The following is an 18,084-nucleotide window of genomic DNA, read 5'->3' on the forward strand; positions in this document are numbered from 1 at the left end:
CATCTCTCTAGAGAAGCTTCCCTCAACCTGATGCCCTTGGGATGTTGGACTGCAACTCTCATCCCTGACCAGGCTGGTGCTGATGGGAACTTTAGACCAAAACATCTGGAGACTGGGAAAGGCTGCTGGAGATGAATGATATCCAGATTTCTTGGATGGCTGAATGGCCCATGTGATGCCATAGTTATCAACTCCCTTCTTTAATCCACTCCTATACAGCAAGAATGAAACGACAACCGAGTGAGGTTGAGTTTGATAGGAAGTATAGTCTATATCAGGTGCCCCAGAGTTGTTGAGCTTTTCAGGGGGATCGATCAGGAGCATCCCGGAGATCTAATCTACCTGTTGGACGTGCCTTTAAAGACATGGATATTAACAACCAACCACATGTGCATTGGGACGCGGGTGGTTAAACCACAGAGTCTAGGACTTGCTGATCAGAAGGTCGGCGGTTCGAATCCCCACGACGGGGTGAGCTCCCATTGCTCGGTCCCAGCTCCTGCCAACCTGGCAGTTAGAAAGCACGTCAAAGTGCAAATAGATAAATAGGTACCGCTCCGGCAGGAAGGTAAACGGCGTTTCTGTGCACTGCTCTGGTTCGCCAGAAGCGGCTTAGTCATGCTGGCCACATGACCCAGAAGCTGTACGCCGGCTCCCTCGGCCAATAAAGCGAGATAAGCGCCGCAACCCCAGAGTCTGTCGCAACTGCACCTAATGGTCAGGTGTCCCTTTACCTTTTTACATGTGCATTGCCCTATGTATACATGAGCTAGGATGGCAACATCTTCCCAGCGAGTTTATGATGTAGTCTATTGTTTGGCACATATATGTATGATGATTGAAGGTGACAATCTGTCAGGGTGAAATTCCACATTACATTGTCCATATGCCCTTAAAAAGCATGGCCACTTCCATTTTGAAGAAAATCCATTTTGGGACTCCAATCTGGAATAGATCCTTGATCTAGATCAGGGCCCTGCAATGTCCCACAACAAAATTCTCCCCTGTCTGCTGTTTTACTCCTGAATGTGTTTCTTGTAGTAAACTGTACGCATTTAAGGGCAAACAGTTGCCTGTGGAGAGAGCGATTTTCAGAGGGAAACAGGAGCAGGGCCCAGACTGGGAACACATTCCAGACTGAAGCTTTGCACGTTATTTCCTTCCAAAATAAAAGTGGCAACTACACTATATATATTTTTGTTGTTGTTTAGTCGTTTAGTCGTGTCCGACTCTTCGTGACCCCATGGACCAGAGAACGCCAGGCACTCCTGTCCTCCACTGCCCCCCGCAGCTTGGTCAGACTCATGCTGGTAACCTCGAAAACACTATCCAACCATCTCGTCCTCTGTCGCCCCCTTCTCCTTGTGCCCTCCATCTTTCCCAACATCAGGGTCTTCTCCAGGGAGTCTTCTCTTCTCATGAGGTGGCCAAAGTACTGGAGCCTCAGCTTCACAATCTGTCCTTCCAGTGAGCACTCAGGGCTGATTTCCTTCAGAATGGAGAGGTTTGATCTTCTTGCAGTCCATGGGACTCTCAAGAGTCTCCTCCAGCACCATAATTCAAAAGCATCAATTCTTCGGCGATCAGCCTTCTTTATGGTCCAGCTCTCACTTCCATACATCACTACTGGGAAAACCATAGCTTTAACTATACGGACCTTTGTTGGCAAGGTGATGTCTCTACTTCTCAAGATGCTGTCTAGGCCTGTCATTGCCCTTCTCCCAAGAAGCAGACGTCTTTTAATTTCGTGGCTGCTGTCACCATCTGCAGTGATCATGGAGCCCAAGAAAGTAAAATCTCTCACTGCCTCCATTTCTTCCCCTTCTATTTGCCAGGAGGTGATGGGACCAGTAGCCATGATCTTCGTTTTTTTGATGTTGATCTTCAGACCATATTTTGCACTCTCCTCTTTCACCCTCAATAAAAGGTTCTTTAATTCCTCCTCACTTTCTGCCATCAAGGTTGTGTCATCTGCATATCTGAGGTTGTTGATATTTCTTCCGGCAATCTTAATTCCGGCTAGGGATTCATCCAGCCCAGCCTTTCGCATGATGAATTCCGCATATAAGTTAAATAAGCAGGGAGACAAAATGCAGCCTTGTCGTACTCCTTTCCCAATTTTGAACCAGTCAGTTGTTCCATATCCAGTTCTAACTGTAGCTTCTTGTCCCACATAGAGATTTCTCAGGAGACAGATGAGGTGATCAGGCACTCCCATTTCTTTAAGAACTTGCCATAGTTTGCCATGGTCGACACAGTCAAAGGCTTTTGCATAGTCAATGAAGCAGAAGTAAATGTCTTTCTGGAACTCTCTAGCTTTCTCCATAATCCAGCGCATGTTTGCAATTTGGTCTCTGGTTCCTCTGCCTCTTCTAAATCCAGCTTGCACTTCTGGGAGTTCTCGGTCCACATACTGCTTGAGCCTTCCTTGTAGAATTTTAAGCATAACCTTGCTAGCGTGAGAAATTAGTGCAATTGTGCGATAGTTGGAGCATTCTTTGGCACTGCCCTTCTTTGGTATTGGGATGTAGACTGATCTTCTCCAATCTTCTGGCCACTGCTGAGTTTTCCAAACTTGCTGGCATATTGAGTGTAGCACCTTAACAGCATCATCTTTTAAAATTTTAAATAGTTCAGCTGGAATACCATCACTTCCACTGGCCTTGTTATTTGCAGTGCTTTCTAAGGCCCATTTGACTTCACTCTCCAGGATGTCTGGCTCAAGGTCAGCAACTACACTACCTGGGGTATATGAGACATCCGTTTCTTTCTGGTATAATTCCTCTGTGTATTCTTGCCACCTCTTCTTGATGTCTTCTGCTTCTGTTAGGTCCTTTCCACTTTTGTCCTTTATTATGGAAATCTTTGTACACAACAAAAAAGAAAAAACACAGAAAAATGCACAAAACACAAAAAGTAGATAAAAATAAAAGAGAAAGAAAAAATCCATTATTCTTTTTCTAACTTTGAAGCTCATATCCTTATTTTCTTGACCTCCTCACACCTCCCCTTTTTGTATTCCCATTTACATAATCAAGTCAGCAAATCCTTACCCTCTTTCCATTTATCATCTTTAACTTTGTACCTTAACATATCACAACTCCAATATTTTCATCCATGAATTCATTTTTGCATACTCTTTCTAACTTTGTCACTAATACCACTTATTTTTAATCCAACCTCATTTTAACATTCATAAATTTTACAGTGTTTCTGTAGATAGTCTTTAAATTTCCTCCAGTCCTCTTTCACCAGCTCTTCTCCCAGGTCTTGGATTCTGCCAGTCATTTCCGCCAGTTCCATGTATTCAATTACTTTCATCTGCCATTCTTCCAGGGTGGGTAGATCTTGTGTCTTCCAATACTTTGCGATGAGTATTCTTGCTGCTGCTGTAGCGTACATAAAAAAGGTTCTATCCTTCTTTGGCACCAATTGGCCGACCATGCCCAAGAGAAAGGCCTCTGGTTTCTTCAGGAAGGTGTACTTAAACACCTTTTTCATTTCATTATAGATCCTTTCCCAGAAAGCCTTAATCTTTGGGCACGTCCACCAAAGGTGAAAGAATGTACCTTCAGTCTCTTTACATTTCCAACATTTATTATCGGGCAAATGATAAATTTTTGGCAACTACACTTTTTATAAAAACCACGAATAATGTAACATGTAATTTGACCTTTACTGACTGTTTCACGGAAGTCTCTTTATGTATAATGTCACCCTACAGCTACTAGCATGATGAGGCCAGTAAAATAACCCAATTTCTCCTTCTTGCATCTGCCAGGATGAATTTGTGTCAGCATTCCGGCAGGCTGAGCGCCGAAAAAATGCATTGTCTGTGACAAATTCTTCAATGAGAGTCCTTTTCCAGCCAGGCACTAGTGTCATCGAGGACATGGCTATTTTATATGGTGGCATTGGTCCTACCACAGTGAGCGCAAGAAACACCTGTCAGAAGCTCATTGGAAGGTACATTGACTGTACCATTTGTCATTATATAGGAATAGCTGTTTCTTGCTTTTGGAGGAGCTTGGGGCAGAATCTAGAACCTAGGAAAATTAAACTCTCTCTGTACTTAAACCTTGTCTGCAAGTAGTAATGAAAAACTTTTTCTTTTAAAAGGTGGGCAAATGTCTTCATTTCAAAATTGGTTTATATCATGTCAGAATGCTGCTCTTAAAAACTAACAAACAAAAGCACCTCTCCAACATTTCACCAAACCACACTGGAGTGGAAGTGGAGAAGAATTGCAATTTCTGTGAATATGAATTTGGGATGAAATTTAAGAGAACAATTATACATATCAGTTTTCTGGGAATTTTTTTCATTCTGTGGTCCCAGGGAATTGTAGGACTAGATGTCATGTAATTCAGTTCCCTGAAGTGCGGCAAGATCATTCAATCATTTTTTTCATTTATTACCCAACCTTCTCCCTAAGGTTCCAGGGCAGGTTACAACATTAAAACACCATGTTAAATAAAAGAAATCCTTCCACACTCTTATGTATTTGGGTTAAGTTTTAGAGAAGTTTTTAATATTTAATGCTGTATTGTTTTTAACACTCAATTGGGAGCTGCCTGGAGTGGCTGGGGAAACTCAGCCAGATGGGTGGGGTATAAATATATTATTATTATTATTATTATTATTATTATTATTATTATTGATGATGATGACACAAATCTTAACTGCATCGTTCCTTATTAGTCAAGTCATGACCTATGTACATCTTCATATCCTGCTTGTGAGTTTCTCAAGGCATCTTATCTGACTGGTCACTGTTAGAAACTGATTGTTCTGATCAACGACTTTAAGTGTTTTATCCATATGTTCCTAATGCTCACTGTGGAAGATGTAGGCTGGGTCACCAGCACCAATGTCCTGTTCTTCCATATTAAGATTAGCTGTGACTGGTTCATATTATGCAATCTATTTTCCTACCATAGAAATGACCTATTTTGAATAATATTATTTATCAGTTCCTAAGTAACCTGAAATGAAATCCCATCTGTTGAGTTTTCTTGTGGCAAAGTGTACTTCATTATCAAAGTTAATAAATGCATTTGGAAACCTTTTTCTCCTCGCCCCTTCAAAACTCTGCATATACATATCTATCGTTTGCTAAAATAAACTTATTTGGTTGTATTATTTCTCCCCCCAGCAACTGGGATGAAGAGATGCTGAATGAAGCTTGCAGGCTAATTCTTGAAGAAATCATCCTCTCTCCTTCAGCCCCGGGCGCAAAAGTGGAATACAGGCGAACTCTGCTTGTCAGCTTCTTCTTCAGATTTTATCTGCAAGTGCTACAAGGTTTAAAGAACATGGTAAATAACACCCCAAAGAACAAAGTAAGGCAATAACTTTAAGAATGTCACAAAATGGCGCCCAAGCCTTTGAGGTTCTCCAGAGCTCTTCATCAAGCTGGGTATTAAGCAAAGGGGGGGGGGGGAGAAAATAATAATCACCCTTCCTATTTGAGTAGAAAGCCTTATACCTTTCCACTCCAGTCTCCAGCAACTGTTCCCATGTGGTATGGGAAATAGCTCTGCTGTAAATCAAGCTGATATTAAAGGCACAAGAGCAAGTCTGGCCTTATTTTGGGGGTAAGACATTAGTAATTGAGCTAGGTACATATTCACACGGTGCTTATGGCACACATGCCTCTGAATACAAGTGGCTTGCAACACATATAAGAGGGTGCCATTGTCTTGCCTACTTTCCATAGGCACCCAGTTGACCACTATGAGAACAGAATTCTGGACCAGATGGACCTTTTGTCTGATCCAACAAGGCTTTTCTTGCGTTCACTATAGGTGGATAAGAAATAAACTATCCCTCCTCTTAAAAACAATGTTCCTCCTACTTTCCTGCCTCTACCAAAGATCATTGTTTCCATTAACAATTTTTACACACCGTTTTTTCTGCACCTATGTAGAAAAATTGTCTTACGTACAGCAGGCCTTTCTTCCTATGTAATAGATGCCATGCTGATTTCATTCAGCCCGTTCTTCATGTTGGCTCGAATACAACTTTTTACAAAAATTAAAAAGTTTGCTAAAATGTTATAAGTAGAGATTTTGCTTATATGACTGGAAACCTCCCCACGTGAAATTTGTGTAGAAATGACACACCAGAAGTAGTTGTGCAAGTCATATCTTAATTTCAGCACCCTGGTAGTACATATTTGGGCAATGAATTCCCATTATATGGTTGCTTGCCCCTGAAGAATTTCTTGGGAAAAATTGATGTAATATATAATTAATTTGTCTTCCCACAGAATCCATCTAAGTATCCTGACTTGCCAAAGAAATATGCCAGTGCTTTAGGCGAGTTCCGTGAGAAACCACCTCAGGGTATGCAAATATACCAGGTCAGTGAGATTGTTTTCATTGCTTTCCATCATCTAACATTAACATTCCTGTCAATGCTATCATGTTAACCCACACTTCTCCAAGTATAATGGGTTGTATTCAACTGAGATCTACCCAGAGTAGGCCCACTGAAATTAATGCTTCTAAGTTACTCATGGAGGACGCGGTTGGCGCTGTGGGTTAAACCACAGAGCCTAGGACTTGCCGATCAGAAGGTCGGCGGTTCGAATCCCCGCGACGGGGTGAGCTCCTATTGTTCGGTCCCTGCTCTTGCCAACCTAGCAGTTCGAAAGCACGTCAAAGTGCCAGTAGATAAATAGGTACCGCTCCGGCGGGAAGGTAAATGGCATTTCTGTGCGCTGCTCTGGTTCGCCAGAAGTGGCTTAGTCATGCTGGCCACATGACCCGGAAGCTGCACACCGGCTCCCTCGGCCAATAAAGCGAGATGAGCGCTGCAACCCCAGAGTCGGTCACGACTGGACCTAATGGTCAGGGGTCCTTACCTTTAAGTTACTCATATCCATTAAGTTCAATAGGTCTGGTCTCAGTACTTAGCATGGCTTACCACCCAGTGATCTGTGACTTAACTAATTGATTAAGTGGTTTACACCAGTAAAAATATAAAACAAAGCAATAGAATACAAATCAGGTATAATGAAAACAATTCCTTGACTCCGACACACAGAAGAAAAATCATCATGACATTGTTGTTCAATTCCATAAAATTCCAGCTGTGAAAAAGCAACAAACAAATCTTCGGCTCAGCCCACCTCCAAAAACTTGCCAGAAGAGGTGTATCTTGACCTGTTTCCTAAATGAGTATAGGGAAGTGGCCAGATGCACCCCCAGTGGGGAATTACATAGATGCAAAGCCACCATTGAAAAGGCCCTTTCCCAGGACCCTGTGCTATGTACTTCTCCCTGCACAGGAACCACTGCAGATCTCAAGGTATGGGCAAGCTTGGATGGGAGCAGTCATTCTCTCAGCTACATGAGACCCGGGTCATTCAGGGATTTAAACAGAAGTGTAAGCACCTTGAATTGGGCCTGGAACTCAGCTGCCAACCAATGTAGCTGTTGTAAAATAGGGGTTAAATACACTCAAGCCACTACCCCGACCAGCACCTGGCTGTCGTATTTTGCTCTAATTGCAGTTTATTGACCTTTTTCAAAGGCAGCCCCACACAGAGTACAATTCAGGCGTCTATGACCGAGAACAATACAGTGGTGCCTCTGGTTACGTACTTAATTCGTTCCAGAGGTCCGTTCTTAACCTGAAAGTGTTCTTAACCTAATCCAGTAGTAAATTAATATACATACATACATACATACATACATACAAATAAATAAATAAATAAATCAGATCACCAAAAAAACCAGGATCTCAGCAACAAAATGTCAACATGGAAGCAAGGAGACAGAATATCACTCTAAGCCCAAAGGCCCAGTGAAACATAATGCTTTTAAGGAGAGTCAGAAAACCTGCAGTATAGAAGCCCATATGAATCTCTTGCAGGGAGAGTTCCACAATCTAGACACTACTGCTAAAAAGATCCTGCCTGATGTCACCATTAATTGAACCACTGAAAGTGGTGGGACATAGAGCAGGGTCTCCATTGGTTATCTCAAGGATTAGGCAGATTCATGTGGTAGAAAGTTGCCTTCCATAATACCAAGGATACTAATTGAAAATATTTACATGTACTAACAAAAAATGTATATTTGGCCAAATAGCTTGACTGGTCCTCCTATATAAGCCAATATGGAATCAGAGCTTTGGGTACAGATAGTAACATGGTACAAGTTCTGGACCCAACGTTCAGCCTGTACAAACTGAAATACAACCATGTTGTCACCATATAATTTTAGTAGGATTTTCTGAGTAATACTCAGTAATCTAATGAACCATCTGTATAGTAAATGTCTCTACCATATGACAGGATGTAGACCCTCATCAGCCTCCTCAGGACCCAGTGGGGCGTCCCATCATGCACCAGTCTGGTATTAAACATACCACCGGTGAAGCAGACTATGTCGACGACATGCCTCCAGAGGAAGGGCAGCTCTACATGGCTGTGGTCACCAGCACATGCGCCCACGCAAAGATTCTGTAAGTAACAAGAAGGAATGTGCGTGAGGAAAGTGTGGCAGTAGAACGTGGAAAGGAGGACATATTTTAACAGATGCTGGTCATGCTTTGAATCTTGGTTTGGTTTACTTCAGGAGTGGGCTGGAATGCAAGTTTGCTTGCAAACGTAGGGGAAAAGAGGAGGGCATGACATACAGCTCTTTTAAATAAGAGTGGAGTGCTCTGGAAGTGCTAATTCAGTGCATCCAACACACAAGGCTGATATCCACACCCAGTTCTGCCATTAAGGACAGTGAGGCAGCTGCCTGAAGCAGCCGATTTGGAGTGTCATGAAAGGGTGGCAAATGGTTTGCTGGTTAATTTATTACAGTGGTACCTCGGGTTAAGTACTTAATTCGTTCCGGAGGTCCGTTCTTAACCTGAAACTGTTCTTAACCTGAAGCACCACTTTAGCTAATGGGGCCTCCTGCTGCTGCCGGAGCATGATTTCTGTTCTCATCCTGAAGCAAAGTTCTTAACCCGAGGTACTATTTCTGAGTTAGCGGAGTGTGTAACCTGAAGTGTATGTAACCTGAAGCGTATGTAACCCGAGGAACCACTGTATTGTTGTGTTTAAACTCTCAGGGACAGGGTGCGGGGGGGGAGGCGTGCTTGGGGGTCTTTTCTGCCTCAAATTACTTGACCAGATGGGCACTCTTCAACTTGATTTGAGAGAGGGGATGGCATGGGGGACGGCACCATTTATTGTCCTGCAAAATGTGTAGGGTAGGGTTACCAGACGTCCCCAGTTCCTGGGGAAAGTCCCTGGATTTGCAAATCTGCCCCCGGAATGTCCCCAGATTTGCAAATCTCTCCCCGGGAAACGTGGCAGCGGCAGCCTCAGCAGCCTGGAGCCCAGCCTGGTAGCACAGTTGGCTCTGGCTGGCTTCAGGAGCTGCTTGCTGCCATGGCGCCTGCCATTTTTCCTCGCCAGAAGTCCCCATATGATGTGTTGCGCACAAGACACATAATATGGGGACTTCCGGGAGGCAAACTGGTGGGCGCCATGGCAGCGAGCAGCTCCTGAAGCCAGCCAGAGCCAACTGCGCTACCAGGCTGGCTCCAGGCTGTTGATTGCCGCTGCCACTGCTGAAGGGGAACCAGGGATGTCCAGCGGTACAGATCTCCTGGCCCCTCCCCCCTTTGTTTTGACTGATCGGGGGAGGCTAGGGAGTTGCGAGCGGCCGGCTGTTGCCCAGTTTTTAAAAAACTCTGCACATTTATGTTTCACAGGGTGCAAAAGAAGGGCTTTTCACCTTTATACAATATGCATGTGTGCTTGGGCTCAGGATCTTTTGCCTCACCATCCCCACTACTGACTCCCTGTTGTTACTCAGCTTCAAAAAAAAGGGGGGGCCCTGGATTCATTGAAAAAAATCTGGTAACCCTGACCTGCACATACATGTATCAGCTGCCTGCCTGTATTGCAGTTAGGGGTGATTTCACACATATACAGATACCAGTGAAGATAGTACCAAGAGGTTTTTAAGACTAAATACATTGGATTGTTTCACTATCTGTTTCTAGCTGCAGAAATACTAGCTGTGCACAACTTAGGCACGTAGGGAAAAAGCGCATGTTTACTTTAGCCCCTGAATGTTTATTTCTTAAAACCGTTTATTTATTTAATTCATCTTGCCATCATGTTTGATCACTGCGACCCATTGGAACAAAAGTGTTCTATTTATCTCTCCTTCCCAGATCCATTGATGTGTCAGAGGCCTTAGAAGAACCAGGGGTGGTTGCCGTGGTAACAGCAGCTGATATTCCAGGGCATAATGGTGATGGAAAAGAGGAAGTTTTTGCTAGCGAAGAGGTATTTTCTGAGCTTTTTGCCTTCCTATCCAACATCTAAAGGGACGCGGGTGGCGCTGTGGGTAAAACCTCAGCGCCTAGGACTTGCCGATCGCATGGTCGGCGGTTCGAATCCCCGCGGCGGGGTGAGCTCCCGTCGTTCAGTCCCAGCTCCTGCCCACCTAGCAGTTCAACAGCACAATTAAGTGCAAGTAGATAAATAGGTACCGCTTTATAGCGGAAAGGTAAACGGCGTTTCTGTGTGCTGCTCTGGTGCCGGTTCGCCGGAGCAGCTTCGTCACGCTGGCCACGTGACCTGGAAGTGTCTGCGGACAGCGCTGGCTCCCGGCCTCTAGAGTGAGATGAGCGCACAACCCTAGAGTCTGTCAAGACTGGCCCGTACAGGCAGGGGTACCTTTACCTTTTATCCAACATCTACTCAGAGATAAGGAGGCCCAGAACTGTACCCTCAAAATATTTTTTTCTTTATCAAAGGCAGACATTTACAATTCCTTGGGCATGACTAGCCCACTAGAACCGAGTTGCTTTGGAGGAAAACACTAACAAACTTTCAGAGGAAGGAAAGTAATTACTAGCTGTAGCATCTTTAATCACCTCCTGGGCAGGAAAAGTCAAATAGTGAAAATCTCAGTTCTAGACAACCCTTAAATGTGCAAGAGGCCCCACAGTGTCTGTGTCTGAATCATTGTTTGAAGGATCCATGAATGCATGATTAAAGCATAAATGTATTTTAAAGGCTTGTGTTCAACATAGCACTGAGGCTAAGACTGCAAACGCGAAGGTTTTCCTTGTGCAGCAGAAACTCTTCTCCCTCTGCATCCCACTAAATCTGTTCTGGGGACTCTCCCAACCCTCCAGAGCAAATTTGGGAATGGTATGGGGCACACATTGGGGGAGAAGAGGTGAATTCCCATTATGCTGGGACCTTTAGCATATGCACTCTATCATAGAGCTATAACCCTTGGAGATAGGATCCTGCAATTAGAACTCCTTAGACTAACCCTGTATGGTGGGTCAATATTATTAACCCATATATCAGATGGATGTACTGGGCTATTTAAGGCCACCTATTTGGGTATGTGGTAGAGATTACTTTTGAGTTGGGAATTTGAAATTCGCTGCCTCTTAGCCACTGTCCCATAAAATTCAGACACAAGCCCAATCTTCACCCCTTAATTGTCATGAATTTGAAAAGATCGTTTAAAAAAATCAAATGTTTATGTTGGTCCTCAGTCATTCTATATACTTTATATTTTTTGGTCTCCAATATGTATACCCTTTTTTAAAAAAACAAACAAAACCCTAGCTACTTGAAAGCAAATTACCATATTTTTTGCTCTATAAGACTCACTTTTTCCCTCCTAAAAAGTAAGGGGGAATGTGTGTGCATCTTATGGAGCGAATGCAGGCTGCGCAGCTATCCTAGAAGCCAGAACAGCAAGAGGGATTGCTGCTTTCACTGCGCAGCGATCCCTCTTGCTGTTCTGGCTTCTGAGATTCAGAATATTTTTTTTCTTGTTTTCCTCCTCCAAAAACTGGGTGCGTCTTATGGTCTGGTGCGTCTTATAGAGCAAAAAATACAGTAATTTATCCACTCTTGTATGGAAGTCTTCTGCTTAAACAGATAAACTGGAAGCGCTACATGATACATGCTAAATACTTCATATTTACTTAAGATAAATGCCACGTATATATACTTTACCAGTGGCTTTCATTGGCAAACCTCTGACATATCCACTTGTCAGCTGGTCATTGCAGAGAATTCTGAGGAGTCTTCTAGGGTGGGCCCTCAGTTCAGTTGAGGTCAGAGATTACTCAAGACACGAGACATGCAAATTAGAATATGCCCACCCTTCCTCTGTGCCTGTACATTGAAGAAGAAGGTTGGTAGTGGTAAGCAATCTGCCATTCAGGGCAATTCACCTACTGTTACTAATATCCTCACTGTGCTTGAAAAGCTTCCAGAGGACCCCAGGATAAGTCTCTGGAACATGGTTTGAAACCCAAAGCCTAAGCATGAAATCTATCAAAGTACATTAAACAACCACGTTGTTGTTCTGTATAGTAAAGCCATTCCATTTCTGTTGGTCGGGTGTCATGCAGGTACTATATATCGGCCACATTATCTGCGGTGTGGTTGCAGAATCCTACGAGTGCGCAAAGCGAGCCAGAAGAAAAGTGAAGATAGAGTACCAAGAACTGGAACTGATCCTGACCATTGAGGTAAGAAATCAGCCTCTCATTGGTGAAGCTTCAAGAGGTACTTTACTTGCACTCTAACTATTGGAATAGATAAGAACAGTGCTTTTTTCCGGGGGGACGCATACCCCTAAACATCTTGTGAATCTTTGTACTTTTGCCCATTTACTGTATTCATTTTCCCCGATTTGAACTAGAAAATGGTGTGTTTTTCTGAGTCAAAATGCGAGTACCCATAAACATATTTAAAGAAAAAAAGCACTGGATAAGAACATTAGAAAAGCCAGGGCAATGGCCCAGCTAGTCAGTGGTACCTCGGGTTAAGTACTTAATTCGTTCCGGAGGTCCGTTCTTAACCTGAAACTGTTCTTAACCTGAAGCACCACTTTAGCTAATGGGGCCTCCTGCTGCTGCTGCGCCGCCGGAGCATGATTTCTGTTCTCATCCTGAAGCAAAGTTCTTAACCCGAGATACTATTTCTGGGTTAGCGGAGTCTGTAACCTGAAGCGTATGTAACCTTAAGCGTATGTAACCCGAGGTACCACTTTAAAGCCCAAAGTCAGGAATAAAAATAGCAGCCCTCTGTGGCTGCCTGCTTCATAGTATTCAAAGACATCCCAAAGGGCGAGCCAAAGGCATCTTGTACCTGAGGCAAAGAAGTGGCAAACACACACCTGCGTAGGATCTGCATGACCTTTCAGTCTTAAGGATACTATTAGAACATGCAATACCCTGGTTTGACAGCCCATAGATTAACACTGATAGCATTCAGATGACCATATATTTAAAGCTGTGTTGCATTTTGGCTACACCCCTCCCCATCAGCCACCCCAAACTCATGCCTTTGTGCAAGCGAACAAACAAGCCAGGAAGGATTTCACCAACTACAGTTCTCCATTTTGTCTGAACCAAGAAACTATGGCATCGGAACAAGTCAGGACATTAAGCCAAACTGATGCTTCGGCCCAGTATACCTGAAGGAACGTCTCCACCCCCATCGTTCTGCCCGGACGCTGAGGTCCAGCACCGAAGGCCTTCTGGTGGTTCCCTCATTGCGAGAAGCAAAGCTACAGGGAACTAGGCAGAGGGCCTTCTAGGTAGTGGCTCCCACCCTGTGGAATGCCCTCCCATCAGATGTTAAAGAGATAAACAACTACCTGACATTCAGAAGACATCTTAAGGCAGACCTGTTCAGGGAAGTTTTTAATGTATGACATATTAGTGTCTTTTTGGTCTTTGTGGAAGCCACCCAGAGGTACTGGGGAAACCCAGCCAGATGGGTGGGGTACAAATAAATTATTATTATTATTATTATTATTATTATTATTATTATTATTGTATTGCAGCTTGTTCAGATGAGCTTGAATCATCCAAATATGGCCACTGTGTGCATGTATTTTATAGTTAGGTTGTTCTGCCATCTCTTGAATCAGACATGTGTCTTTGAGAAAGAGGCAATGTCCATAAGTATACAGTAGTCTCCTTTCACCAATGTCAGGATGGCAGAGTACATACAAATGTATTTAGCATTTGTAGAGTACCTCAGACCATTTAGTGCACTTTGCATTCAGCAGGCGAGGGGAACCTGTAGCCCTACAGATGTTGTTGGACTACAACTCCCATCATCTGTATCCATTGGCCATATTGGCTGTTGGGAGTTGGAGCCTAGTGACATCTGAAGGGTCACAGTTCCCCACCCGTGGCATATAGTATCTCAGCAACCTTTAAAACAACCTATAAGATGTCAGTATCATTATCCGCATGTGATAGATTGTGGGGTAAGGTGGTTGAGCGATATTGGTTCCCTTGAAGACGCCTAGTAAATTCATGGCTGAGGCTCAAAGCTTAACACTCTGATTACTGTGCTACACCTCCAGCTGTTTCTGGATGAAATATGTTCCCCATTCTCACAGGTATCACTCATGTAATAATACTCACTAGGGAGCCGCAAAAGTAGATACAACTTTCAAAGAACAATACCAGAATGGGGGTTGAACAGAACACCAAATGCCTTCACCATAACATGAAAAAGGGCAGATTTTAGGATGCCTGAGACAGACCAAGGGTCTTTTTTAAATGTATTTGTTTATTATTTATTTCTGGAGATAGTTCTTTCCCATACAGCACTTTGGACACAGATCTTTGAACAACAGGGATTTGATGAACAGGAAAAGAACCTATTGTTTACTTTCTGATCAGGCATGAGCCAACTCCTTAGAGTAAAATCAGTGCAACTATACTGGGAAAGAATATCAGTGCATCTGAAAGAACTGTAAGATGGTAGTGGTGAGGACGACATAGTGCTTTGTGTTCTGGGACTGAATGCTGTGTTTCCTCCTATTTTTTCAGGAAGCAGTTAAGCATAAGTCATTCTTGACAGAAGAAAAGAAAATAGAAAGAGGAAACGTTACAGAATCATTTAAGAATGTTGAGAACATCATTGAAGGTAGGGTGATATCAGTAATGGATGGGGTTCTCGTGACATAGCAGCAAGCAGGTTCAGTCTATCTGTTTGTTTTTGTTTAGTCGTTTAGTCGTGTCCACCTCTTCGTGACCCCCTGGACCAGAGCACGCCAGGCACTCCTGTCTTCCACTGCCTCCCGCAGTTTGGTCAAACTCATGCTGGTAGCTTCGAGAACACTGTCCAACCATCTCGTCCTCTGTCGTCCCCTTCTCCTTGTGCCCTCCATCTTTCCCAACATCAGGGTCTTTTCCAGGGAGTCTTCTCGTCTGTCGGTTTACATTTCATTTAAATTGATCACAGATTGGGGAAAAAAAAAAATTGATCACAGATTGGTATGATTACTGGGTGACAACTGTACCATGAGCACTCCTTATGCAGAAAACATAGCTGTGTGAATCAGAGATGGGGAAGACTTTCGATTCAGTTCTTCTTCTTTTTATTTTATTTTATTTTATTTTATTTTATTTTATTTTATTAATTACCTTCTAAGGCACAATCTCAAGGCGATTTACACATAAAATAATTTAAAACGGTAAAAACACAAAAACAACAAATACATTTAAAACAATAGTAAAACCCTAAGAAGTGGACACTCGTGGCAAAGATCCATTTATCCATGTCATGGACTGGTTGGCTACAGAGGAATGGTGAGATGAACCAGCTGGGAAGCCACCAAGGCAGGCATCCCCAAACTCGGCCCTCCAGATGTTTTGAGACTACAGTTCCCATCATCCCTGACCACTGGTCCTGTTAGCTAGGGATGATGGGAGTTGTAGTCCCAAAACATCTGGAGGGCCTAGTTTGGGGATGCCTGCACCAAGGGAAGAAGGCTCAGAGCCCAGGGAGTGATGGTGGGACAACAACGAGCGGTCAGAGGGAGAAGACTGGGAAGAGGAGGTGTTGGAAGCTGAAGAGGTAACAGGGTTTAGTGAGTAGGAAGAGTCTGTAGCAGAGAGTCTGTGGCTTGCTGCCCCGTCCCCCCGCCCCCCCAGCCTGGCTCTGCTGTCCAGGTAAAACACAATACACTTAGATATCTTCACAATAGGGGTGCATGGATCAGTCTGCTTTTGGTCTGTGTTAATTCTGCATGTTTTCATTTTAAAAAACCCCAGTTTTGTTCTTTTTTGCTGTAATCTGTGGTTTAAAAAACCAACAAAACAGCATGAAAATTTGTATTTCTGTATGCATTTTCTCACAAAATACACATTTCTAACATATTTTTTCTCTAAATTCTCATTTCTATATAGCCTAAAACACAAATTGCACCATAAAATTGGGAGGCCAAAATCCACAGGATAGCTGACCTTTGTAGGGAACCAATTCCTCAAGCACCCCAGCATTATAAACGGCTCCCTTATTATTCTCAGACATGAAAAACCACCACTCAGATGTAAGCCCTATTGAACTCAATGGGGCATACTACCAGGAATGAGGATTGCAGCCTATTCCACCACCACCCCCAGTTTTGTAAAATATTTTTATTGTTATTTTCACACAGAAAGAGAAATACTCTAGTCTGAAAAGCTGCATAGCACACCACCTCAGCTCCAAGAAGAAGGAGAATTAAAAGCACTGTGGATGCCCTGAAGAGAAAATAAAAACTGAAAGCCTTTCCTAAAGCTAGACAGACACACAGTCGTACCTTGGTTGTCGAACGCCTTGGTATTCGGACGTTTTGGCTCCTGAACACCGCATACCCGGAAGTGAGTGTTCTGGTTTGCGAACGTTTTTTGGAAGCCAAATGTCCAACAGGGCTTCTGTGGCTTCTGATTGAGTGCAGGAAGCTCCTCCAGGCAATCGGAAGCCGCACCTTGGTTTTCGAACCATTTTGGGAGTCAAATGGACTCCCGGAATGGATTAAGTTCGACAACCAAGGTACGACTGTATAAACTCATCAGCTCCTCTCTTGTCTACACCAGTCTAGTCCTCTGAGTAGCTTTTCATATTTTATTTTGTTTGGGGCTCTTCTTGGTTGCCCTTCAGTGCCTCTCTACCAATCTGTTTGCTGTTCCTGCTCTCCCCTTTTATGAAGCCTACAGGCTAAGACATGCGATGAAGTGTCACGTAGTATAGTGAGGTACAAATCTAATCAAATTAGCAATGCAATTGTTTTTTAACAGGCGAAATCCACGTCGGAGGGCAGGAGCATTTTTACCTGGAAACAGACGGTGTGTTTGTCGTTCCAAGAAAAGAGGATAAGGAAATGGATGTATACACGTCTACCCAATATGGTTCGAAAGTCCAGGTGAGGCAACTCAAGTCTTTGACTGCTAGCGGTGTGGGGAAACTCCACAACTGTTTCAGCAGTACACACAAGATGGACCCCACTGGCACAAAAGAGTCTTAAACTGGATGTAATCAGTTGTTGATGTTTGTAATTAAAAACAATAGCATTTGTATTGTTACAAAAGTTAGGTGCCACCCCCACTCTCTGCAAGATTCTGGGGATTCCGGGCACTCACCCAGGGTCATTGTTCCTTTGGTAGCTGCCATCTTTTATTTCTACACTCAAAAATACATATACACACATGCTGAATTTCTGTCTTTCAGCATCTGTATCCATTCTCCATAGACATGCTGTTGTTGTTTGGCAGTACAGTGGTACCTCGGGATGCGAACAGGATCCGTTCCGGAGCCCCGTTCGCATCCTGAACAGAACGTAAGAGGCGACTGTGGTGTTCGTACGGAGCCCCCGGTTGTCTCACGGACTATTGACCTGTACACCACTAATCCGCTGCCACCAACCAGGTCCTCCCTGGTAAAATCACTTCAGTCTCAGTCAGCTTCTCAAATAATAAAGAAGAGTGTATTTTATTTCAGACACAAACAAAACTTTTACGGTATTCCAAACATTGTTGCTCTTTACTTTCTTAGTCTTATTTTCCTCTATCTCTTCTACCTCCACACACTCAAGAACCCACTGCCCTAACTGTCTCTCTATTACCAGCTGCCTTTCCCAACCAGCCAACCCACGAAATCCAACCAACTATCCACCCACAACTCCCAACAAACTCCTCCCAGAACTGGTTTTATAGACCCACTGACTCCACCCCCCTGGGTCCTGTCTGTGCAACTTATTTAACTATTTCCCCTCCAGCACTCTCTCATATATG

General features: G+C 43.6%; 1 protein-coding gene across 1 annotated transcript in view; it reads left to right on the forward strand.

The window, feature by feature from the left end:
• LOC307216115 (aldehyde oxidase 3-like) overlaps nt 1–18,084 on the forward strand; it is an 83,246-nt gene that overhangs the window by 28,347 nt on the left and 36,815 nt on the right. Inside the window, exons 14-21 of the mRNA XM_079976015.1 lie at nt 3,782–3,966; nt 5,156–5,318; nt 6,272–6,364; nt 8,306–8,475; nt 10,195–10,309; nt 12,412–12,531; nt 14,857–14,953; nt 17,092–17,216. Coding sequence (XP_079832141.1) covers nt 3,782–3,966; nt 5,156–5,318; nt 6,272–6,364; nt 8,306–8,475; nt 10,195–10,309; nt 12,412–12,531; nt 14,857–14,953; nt 17,092–17,216 — 1,068 coding nt within the window. The remainder of the gene's footprint in view (nt 1–3,781; nt 3,967–5,155; nt 5,319–6,271; nt 6,365–8,305; nt 8,476–10,194; nt 10,310–12,411; nt 12,532–14,856; nt 14,954–17,091; nt 17,217–18,084) is intronic.

This window comes from Podarcis cretensis, assembly GCF_951804945.1.
Source record: "Podarcis cretensis genome assembly, chromosome: 1".
Taxonomy (NCBI): Eukaryota; Metazoa; Chordata; class Lepidosauria; order Squamata; family Lacertidae; genus Podarcis; species Podarcis cretensis.